Source organism: Cynoglossus semilaevis, chromosome 5 (genome assembly GCF_000523025.1).
Source record: "Cynoglossus semilaevis isolate Cse_v1.0 chromosome 5, Cse_v1.0, whole genome shotgun sequence".
Classification (NCBI taxonomy): Eukaryota; Metazoa; Chordata; class Actinopteri; order Pleuronectiformes; family Cynoglossidae; genus Cynoglossus; species Cynoglossus semilaevis.
In genome coordinates this window covers 19265904-19276218 of record NC_024311.1, presented here as the reverse complement: position 1 = coordinate 19276218, position 10315 = coordinate 19265904, and the positions used below count along the sequence as shown (strand labels likewise).

The window sequence follows — 10315 nt, the reverse complement described above, 5'->3', positions numbered from 1 at the left end:
CCGTTGACCACGAAGCCTAAAACAAAGCGATGCATTTTAAGAACAATCTCTCGCTCTGTCATCTTCCATTCAATGTCGTTCTGGTCCATATTGATATTCTCTCGATTTTTCGTCTTTAAAATATTCCTCGTGTGGACAATGACGTCACTTTTTCCATTCATGTCAATGGAGATTCTCATTTTACATATTCAGCTCAGTCAACCGTATTACCAAACACAAATTCGATATAGGCTGTCTGTGAGTTTCACAGTTATATTTATAACAAAATGTGGTTTTTCAATTACGTCATCGTCTTGGCAGAGAGTCTTGAGTCTTGGCAGTCATGTGAAGTTTCACTTTCTCCACAGCCATAGCTGTGGTTTATTCGATTTTGATTTCACTCTTAACCACAGTTTTGTCCTTCAGTGCCAGGTAAACTCCACACACGATGAAGTAAAACCTGTTTCTTTGTGTCAATGGTTTGAATACTTTCGTACGCAGTGTAACCCCCACCCCACCCCTCCTTCTTAGCCAATTAACTTAGACGAGTAATTTAACTGATCACAAGAATCACATTTTCAATAATGGAAGTTTAACCAAATAAATATTTAATAGTTTAATATTAATCAACGTGAGTTAGAATTCAGATGTTCCTCCACGGCGGCAGATGTCCGACTGTTCAGTGTCGACTATGTTTTATCCCAGTTTAGTGACGGTTCATACTGGTACACAGACCGATAGATAGTCCGTTAAAAATCCCTCGGGAGTTTCCTTCGGGTAATTTAGGTATGAACTTTGATTGTTGTTTTGCACAAATAAAGACGTGAAAGAGTGATCAAAGACAAACACTGACAAAGACACAATGATTGGACCTTATCTGTGAGGTCGTGATATGATGGGGGGGGGGGGGGGGAAAAAAAACCAGAAAAACAACTGCACGATAAACTAGAATTCATCAGTTAAAAACACTGAGCACACACAGAATCTGCACTTCTTTTTTTTGGTAAGTACCCAACACACCTCAGTGGCGTGCCCTGTGGGACCCACATGGAACCTACTGTACAGGGACCAGAAGAACATCTGTATATATGGACACCAAATATTGTCTCTTATCTTCTTTATACTGTTGTATAGGATTAATACAAAGTTATTTTGTGAATATGAAAACAGTTTTAAATTCCCTGTGTCTTCCATCTGATCCCGCTGCCTCCAACACTAGGCCCAGATCTGTGAGAGAGTGAACAGTGACTGTTACAGTGGATCAAACAGAGACACCACACACCACAGCTCCAAGGTGAGGACGTTCCATTCACGTCCAGAACCTGTGCTCACCCTCAGAGTGTTGTCCCAGGAGGAGGAGCAGACAGCCGTGCCGTCAGGTGACACTCTCACTCTGCTGACGCGGTTCTCGTGACCAAACAGGATGGAGGTGCGAGTCCCCTTCAGAACGTCCCATACGTTGATGGTGTAGTCGTTGTAACCAGCGAAAAGCAGACGACCTGCAGGTGTGTGGGAGGACAGACGGTAGAGGAAGTATGAGAAATAGGAAGGGAAGTTCACAGGAATAAGGGGAAGTAGGAATAGAAAGTGTCGGGTTAAACACAGGAAAGTTTGATAATTTTCCACTGAATCGTGGGCGGTTTCATTAGTATTAAATGTTAACAGGAACTGGTTTCTCTTCTCAATAAATTCCACTTTTTAGGGCAAAGTTATAAGTGGGCAGGCCACCCCCAGGGTGCACAGAGCCATTATGGGGAGAGAAATTAAAATAAAAATATGTTTCTTTTATTTGTCCTACAGCTGGAAAATGGTTTTACTTCACTGTGTTCTGTGAGAATACCAACTGGGTTTAGATAAAAATCTAAGTTAAAACTGTGAACGTGTTGCTCTAAGATTGTGGTACTGGTACGCGAGCGCTCTCTAGTGGTACACGGGGATAATTTATATTTTCACATTTACATTTTCAATTAAATAAATCTAAAAACATACCATGCACAATTAATACAACAGTTAGAAAAACATGTGTAGCTACTTGTGAGATTATGAAGGACAGGATGTCCGGTCTTTGCTGCAATGCAAGTCTGTTGCTCACGTAAGCACAGGCAGCACGGAATCATGGAATCACTTGCAAATTGAACGTGGAACGAGCCGGGGAATTCTACTGTTGGTCATCATGGTGGAACTCAGTGTTTTCTCAGGTGGTACAGAGTAGAAAACGTGTGAGAACCGCAGACTCACCACTTCCTCCAGCAGCGTGGAGCTAAATCTGAAGTTAATTAATTTCACCACTAGATGGTGCTAAGACCCGCAATCTCTAGGTAATGTGAAGTGTTTTAACCGTGTCACTCACCACTCAAAGAGAAATCCACGGAGGAGGCGCCGAATATGATGCTGTCCTTTTTGTACACGGCTACTTCACGGTCCGCTCGAAGGTCGTAAAATCGACACTGAAAAAACGTCAACAAACAGGAAACATGATGACGCTGTGATGAGAGGAGATTCAGCCTCCACGTAGTTTAGAGTTGTCAGTTGTACAGTGTAAAACCAAGACCATCACTGACATACACAAGGATGTAAACATGACAAATGACGTCACTCACCGTGGCGTCGTCGGAAGCGGAAGCGAACGCATCTCCACTGGGATAAAACCTACAAGGACAACATGACCAGCCGTCAGCAGCTCGTCTCATTTCACTCTTTTGATTTATGTTTATGCCACGTTGGCCACAGTGTTCACAAATAATACAATTAGTGGCAATGTCTCTTTAAATCTCTGACGTAAAAACGTGTTCTTTTTTATCTCAGAAAATTCTATTTGAGTAATATTGAAATATTTGTCTTAAAAAATATTGAATATTAGTAATATTGAAATATTTGTCTTAAAAATCTCTGTATGATGGCAGAGAGATCTTTTTCTCATAAATGGATATGATCAGAGGACGGCGTTTACTTGACAGAGTTGATGTCAGAATCATGGCTCTCGAAGGACTGGATGTTCTGTCCAGATCTCATGTCCCACACGTTGGACTTCCTGTCACAGCCCTGACGACACATATTTCATATTGTATATTATTTATACTGTATATAATATTGTATGTTACATAGTTTTGTTAGAGAATCATAAGACGAGACATTTCCTGTCCACACACAGACACGTCCACAGCTGAGCTCGTCCTCACCCCAGAGATAAAAGTGTTTCCAGTTTCTGATGGAGCAAAATCCAGGGACAGGATATCAGCGGTGTGGCCATGGAAACTCTGCAGCAGCTGACCGCTCTCTACATCCCATAATGCACATGTGCCGTCGCCACTTGAGGTCAGTATCTAACACACACACAAACACACACACAAGCAAAGCCAGAAGAATAAAAAAAACGGTTTTTATTAATTTTATTATTTTCTGAACAACATTTAATGACGTCATTAATTCTCCACTAACAGATAAAAAAAATCTGTTGACTTTTCACCTTTGATAAAAACAGACGACAAGACAGACACTAGGTGGCTTCTTGATGGAGGAACAAATCATATCCTCCTCAGGATGTTGTGTGATTTTGACGCCACAACAATAAAGAAATGTCCACACACAGACAGACAGACACACACAGACACACACTACTCTGGTTCAACCAGCCTTTATATCCTACAGGATATAAAGTGTAAACAGTACTACTGCAGTACCATGTGACCACTAGTACTCGGTGCTCACTGGTCACTCAGTTCTGTCCATTCGTTCTCGTGTCTGGTGTTAAACGCTCTGCCCAGATAAAAGCCACTCAAGTATCTATTAATACACACAGAAAAAACACGACCCCCCCCTCCACTCCCCTCCTCCACTTTACTCTCTCCTCTTTGTTCCTCTCCTCCTCCTACTTCCTGTTATTTTATGTTGCTCTAACTCACCTAAAAAAAACCTTAAAAAGAAAAATTCCCTTAAAAAACAGATGTCATCTTTGAGAGGAGTGAACCGTGGACGTCTGATTACCTGCATGTCAGAGTTGGTGAAGGAGCATCCAGACACGTAGTTGGTGTGCATGGCCACTGACTTCTTCTTTGCAGCCAGGTTCTCAGTTCTGTCCATCGACAGAGGGATCACTGAGCACTTGTTGTCCAGTCCACTGACAACACAGAGGGAAACGGCAGAGTTGAACGGATGTCAAACCTCAGTATCATCAACGTATGCAAACGAACATCATTTTGGTCCGTGAGCCAAAGGTTGACCCACTCCTGCCACAGTGGATGAAGAGCAGTGATAATGAAGGAATCAAATGAGATGGAACAAAAAAGAACATCTTACCCACATGCAACTGCACAACCAGAGGGGGCATAAGCACAAGCCATGACCCATGTACAGGGCAGGGCAATTACATTCTCCTGTAACAAAAAGGTCAAATGAGGTCAGAGGTTGTAGTAAAGTAAAGACAAATACAAACAAACTCTGAAACTGCAGTTGATTTGATTCATTTACTGTCTATGAAGATACAGACCAATCACAACAACAATCTGATCATCTTGATAACGATGCTACAAATCACAGCTTCATCTTTTTGTTGTTAATCTTTAGCTTCACCTCAAGAGTTTTCAAATAGCAAATAAATAACCATCCTTTCTAGCTTTAATAAAATCGTTTTGTACATCATATTTAAACCATATGATTTTGTTCAAAGAAGATAATTCTGATCTCCTGTTGTCAGTTTTTCCAGTTTTTTTACTTTTACGTTTTTACTCAACTTGTCCCAGTTATCTGCTCACCTTGTTCAGAGTGAAGGCGTCCCACACGATCACCTTTCCATCCTGGAGAGAGGAACAGTTCAAACCACAGAAATATTAATCAGTAAACTCTGTCTGTTCTCATACAGGAGCAGAGCAGAGAGGTGACAGAGGTGTTTACCTGGGAGGAGCTGACCACACGACGTTTGTCTTTACACCAGTCCATGCACAGAACCTTGTTTGCGTGACCTTTCAGAACCCGTCTGGTCTTTATGGAGAGAGAAGCCAGTACTTCGATCTTCTCAGCTACCTGATGCACTACACACACAAATATATACAAATATCATTCAACAGGAAGATTATTAAGTTCATTAATAACTGTAGCAGGCAGGATCAAAACGAACCAGTAGGTGGCAGTAATTAAACTCGCAGCACAGCTTCTCTAAAACCAAACGTCGTGTGTGTGTGTGTGTGTGCACTCACACTCCACGTCGTTCAGTTTTCCTCTCTCTTCCTCCAGCTTCTTCTTCAGAGTCTCACTCTCTCTCTTCAGGGTCTGAAGACTCTCTCCCTGCTTCAGCCCCTGACAGGCCATCTGTGAGGAGGGGAGGAAGAGGAAGAGGAAGAGGGGGAGGAGGAGGAGGAGAAGAGAGAAGAAGAAGAGGTCGATGAAGAAGAGGAAAAAACACAAGCGAACACGACGGTAGTTTGGTGATGAAAGCTCGCGCTGCAGCTGAGAGTGATGCTGTTGGGAGGAGGACACTCCCCCCTCCCTCCCCTCTCCCTCCCACCCTCCCTCCCCTCTGTCCCTCCCCTCTCTCTCCTCTCTAACACAACAGCCGTTCTCAGGTTTTTATATTTTCATACAGTATTGTATTCGTTTGTACTCCTGTGAGTCCACCAGGGAGGTGTTCAACTAAACAGGATCAGGTTCGATGATTAGTTCGTAAATTGTGAGCAAATGAAAACTCGCAGATCATCATATTTTATTATCGTAGCGAGAGAGAGAGACGTTCACACACCACTTCCACGCAGAAGGAGCAGTAGTTGATGGGCTCGCTCTTGATGTAGATGTTCATCAGAGGACTGGGTTTGCTGCAGCTCTCACAGGGGCCAAAGGTCACCGCCACGAAGGTCTGGTCACACATGGCTGCAGGTGTTCAGCTACACGCTGTTACAAACACACACACAGAGAGAGAGAGAGAGAGAGAGAGAGAGAGAAGACAAATGAATAGAAACAAACAGACACAAATGTAACAGTAAACTTTCACAGAGACGACAACAGGTCGCAGAAAAAACTGGGCTTCAGCTGACGCTCATCTGACTCCAGTTCTGGCCTGTGTGTGTGTGTGTGTGTGTAGCTAAGTAGTCAGTAATCTAGTCCAGTCTGATCCTTTCTTGTGCAGCACAGCTATTCTGGGAGCAGCAGCAGCAGCATCAGCAGCAGCAGCAGCAGCAGCAGCAGGAGCCTCAGTCTTCTTCTCGACTCTCAGTCTGTAGACCAACTTTATTTCAAATCATCACATGTAATAAAACCTGACATGAGAGCAGAGTTAGAGCTGTACCAGCTCTGAGTATCAGTCCGTCGTTTCTGTTTTTCTTCTTTGTTTGTTTAAAGTACAAATACTAACCAGTTTAGTTTCAAATATGAAGTAAATGATTTCAGTTTTTCTGTGTCAGTAAATGCAGCTTTTCTCCATCGTCAATATTTCTAAGAGTTAAATAAACAGTAAATCTCACCTCTCAGTTACAAGTGTTGATTCTGTCCAGCAGCTTCTTCTCCCTCGGGGTGTGTGCTGCGTTGGTCTTCAGTGACAGACTCACAACCAACTCTATAATCTTCTTAGTCCGGTGTTTAAGCTCTAACTGTCTCACTGTAGCTGTGACGGTGTAGTTCACCGACCGCATACGTCAGCAGTCACAGTTCAACGTGTTTCCATGAAACCATTTTAACAAAGACAAATGTGTTGACATCAGATCTGTATATAATAATAACATGTTACTGCGTTAACAGTTAACATTTTTAACCATGACCCTAATGACCCTGATTAATCATGTTCCACTGTTTGAAAAGGTTTACACTGTTTTCTTGTTGAATCTTAACTTTTCTACGTGGCTCGATGCTCGTTTTCTACCAGTCAAGCTGCAGGAATCTCTGCCTCTACTCCTTCAGTTTTTAAACTCTGACAACCCTCGACTCTTCCTTTGTCAGCGTGTCTGTAAAAAAGAGTAAAATATTCAACTTATTTATTGTTGCATTTATCATAGAAGTAAACAAAAACAATCAAGGATCAAATGTGTGAATAAGTCATCGGTGTCTCAACGTGACAGTGCAGAATTATTTTATTTTACTTTTACATTTTTGACAATTCATTCCAAATGTCTTAATTTTGGAAACGCTGAACACATTCACTAATCACAACTACCAGAAACTACAAGAGTCCAGTTTGTCTAACGTCCACACGGGGGTGCAGAGAGGGAGCGTCTGTAGCGCCACCTTCAGATGAGTTCTCAGCAGGGTTCACCTGTTTCATTAACGGCACAGCTGACGGTGCTGGGAGGAGACGGTCGTGTATAATGTCTACGTCGTATCGTACAGAAAACTCTCACTTCTGGGTGAAACAGAGAGAGTGAAGGAATGAAGTTTAAAACGAGACAACGACAGCAGCAGGAAGACACAGCTCCATTCTGTAACCATAAATAAAAATAAAAATAAAAAATCAGATTCTTGGAACGCTGAACATCCACATTTTTGTAACCCACAAACTGTGTGAAAAGAAAAACCAGTAAGTATCCACTTTGACAGGGAATGTGGCAGAAAGTCAAAGAGTCAAATGTGCAAAAAAACAAACAAACTCTAAAGTGAAAAATAATTAATTTGACTGTAAATAAAGATTTATTCCCAAACCTTTGCTGTGCTCTGTGTTTGGGCCAAATATATAATCGACACCAACGTAAGACAAAAATGAAGCACCTGAAAAAAACAAAAGCATAAACACTGAACATTGAACAAAATGGAAACAAAAATAATCCTAGGATGATGATGTCATTCAGATAAGGCTTTACTAGAAAATAAACATTCACATGACTGACTGACCGACTGACTGCCTGACTGACCAACAGACTGACCGACTGACCGACGGACAGACTGACTGACTGACTGACTGACTGACTGACTAACTGACCAACAGACTGACCGACTGACCGACGGACAGACTGACTGACTGACTGACTGACTGACTAACTGACCAACAGACTGACCGACTGACCGACCGACCGACTGACTGACTGACTGACAGACTGACCGACCGACTGACTGACAGACTGACTGACCGACTGACTGACTGACCGACTGACTGCCTGACTGACCAACAGACTGACCGACTGACCGACGGACAGACTGACTGACTGACTGACCCACAGACTGACCGACTGACCGACCGACCGACTGACTGACTGACTGACCGACTGACTTCTTCACTTCACCTTAAACCCTCCACTCAGACATAAAGTCATAAAGAGCAACAAACAACACAACAACACCGTTCTCCAGCGAACAACAACAGTTTCGGCTGTGACTTGTTCCTGAGCAGCAGATCCACAACTCGTCACTCAGTCTGGGTTTCATTAAGGAAGAGTCACGTGAAGCAGACTTTTGACTTTTCACTGCTAATACTGGTTGAACAGGACAGACTGCAGTTTGTGGATGAACTGAGCCGATACATGATGTCCAGGAGCAGCCGGTGCAGCAGTGGACAAACTGAGTGTTGCACTGGGTGCAGTCCAACGCTGCAGACTGATAAATATATCAAAAACAAACGAAGGACAGACCATAAAACAGACTGAGATAAAAACAGCTGAACCAACTCTCCAAACGTGACTTCAGTAAAACGTCTTCTCCTCCAGTACAAACGTGACATCATCAAGTGAACACTAGAAAAACACTGTGGTGAAATAAATAACGAGGAAAGAGCAAAAACACCGCAGCGTTCTGACATCATCACACAGAGCTCCACTGATTGGTCTGTCGGGGTCCAGTCAACTTTAACATCTGATCTGATTTCTAATCAACGTCTCCTCTGCCTTCTACGGACCCAGGGTGTAATAATCCTCTCGACCAGCAGGACGTGAGGCTCTGCTCCAGTCACAGCTGGAAACACATTTAATACTGCAGCACCTCCAACCTCCGACATCTGCCCCGGGTTCAAATCCGTCCTCAGACACGGACCGTCAGGACAGAACAGCTGTTCTACCGTCCACTACCGTCCATGTCTGACACAGTTAGTAAACCTAGAGCTACAGAGAAACTAAAACACCTCCAGACCGACTCTTCATCCTGGTCCCGTCATTAACTCATTCACATAGACTCTCGTTATCATCAAAGTGGAGAAGACAAGGAAACAGGACAGGATGCAATAAATAAAATACATGATATATTTCTATATATTATTAAGCCATATATGTGTATATTTCTATATGCATAAATAATATAGTACAAACAATGAGCTCTGTGTGGAGGTGATAAAAGGACAGCATTTAGACGGTGATGGTGGAGACAACACCAGCAGTAACACACACACACACACACACACACACACGTTTCTATTCCTCCTCTTATCGGTGGTACATTGTCATCAGTCGATGATGTGAGAACTTCAACTACAGGCAGAGACACGGACGAGGCTGGAGCTGCAGCGACGCAGGTCCAGGATCAGTGACTCATGTGGTCAATGGTCCGGTTTCTCTAAGAAGCAGGCGTTTATACAAGCGCTGGGCGGAGGCTCTGTGTCTGTCCTGTGTGTGTGTGTGTGTGTGTGTGTGTGACAGGTTTATACAACAATCTAAGACTTTTTCACCTGATGTGTGATTTGAACCTGAAACAGAAATCCTCATTTTTTATGTTATGATGCTCAGAAATATATTTACTTCACTAAAGATTTGAGCCTTTAAACCTGGGCCTGTGGATGACAAGTGATTTACTGTTCCAAAAGGGGGGGGGAGTGGGGGGGACGGTGGAGACGGGAGGGGTCACAAAGGCCAAATACCACTGGAGTCATTCTGAAGGTTGTGGGTTCAAACACGTGTCAGGAAGCCCAGGTTGAGGGAGCCGGGGATCTGGATGGTTTCCAGGGCGAGGGATGAAGGATTGAAGGGGAAGGTGACAGGATAGATCATCTTTGTGTCCATCAACAGCTGGGGGCTCTCACAGCGGTCCCGCAAACGTGTCTGGAAGGTAAAAGTAGAAATCAGAGAGAGGAGGGGTTTGACCAGAAGGTAATAAAGAAGTCAACCTCAGTCAACTGTTTTAACAACAGCACCATCTAGAGGTTTCACTGGAAATGAGGTTATAACCTGGTCCTTTAATCTTAGTCTGAATAATCCATGTCACGGACACGCTGTGATAACATGGACACACGCTGTGATGTCACGGACACGCTGTGATGTCATGGACATGGTGTGATGTCACGGACATGGTGTGATGTCACGGACACGCTGTGATGTCATGGACACGCTGTGATGTCACGGACACGCTGTGATGTCACGGACACGCTGTGATGTCACGGACACGCTGTGATGTCATGGACACAGTGTGATGTCATGGACACGGTGTGATGTCATGGACATGG

At 43.5% G+C, this 10315-nt stretch overlaps 2 protein-coding genes across 14 annotated transcripts in view; both read right to left on the bottom strand.

Moving 5' to 3' along the window:
• Positions 1-1149: 1149 nt before the first annotated feature.
• On the bottom strand, positions 1150-6878 carry gnb5b (guanine nucleotide binding protein (G protein), beta 5b). The gene is made up of 13 exons (XM_008310972.3): positions 6429-6878; positions 5711-5859; positions 5172-5283; positions 4870-5006; positions 4731-4772; positions 4276-4352; positions 3964-4096; positions 3159-3302; positions 2930-3021; positions 2580-2628; positions 2330-2426; positions 1312-1478; positions 1150-1206 (listed from the first exon to the last, which is right to left on the bottom strand). The coding sequence occupies exons 2-13, from the start codon at positions 5834-5836 to the stop codon at positions 1195-1197; spliced, it is 1188 nt and encodes a 395-aa protein (XP_008309194.1). The 5' UTR covers positions 5837-5859; positions 6429-6878; the 3' UTR covers positions 1150-1194.
• A 135-nt stretch (positions 6879-7013) lies between these two features.
• Positions 7014-10315, bottom strand: part of myo5aa (myosin VAa) — a 32392-nt gene continuing 29090 nt past the window's right edge. For 11 of the 13 annotated variants that reach the window (XM_025055467.1, XM_025055465.1, XM_017032570.2 and 8 more), the window contains one exon: positions 8132-9914. In XM_025055467.1, coding sequence (XP_024911235.1) covers positions 9762-9914 — 153 coding nt within the window. In that variant the 3' untranslated portion in view covers positions 8132-9761. Of the gene's footprint in view, positions 7663-8131; positions 9915-10315 lie in introns of those variants that run through there. The other 2 variants (XR_003049684.1, XM_025055463.1) reach the window with 2 other exon arrangements.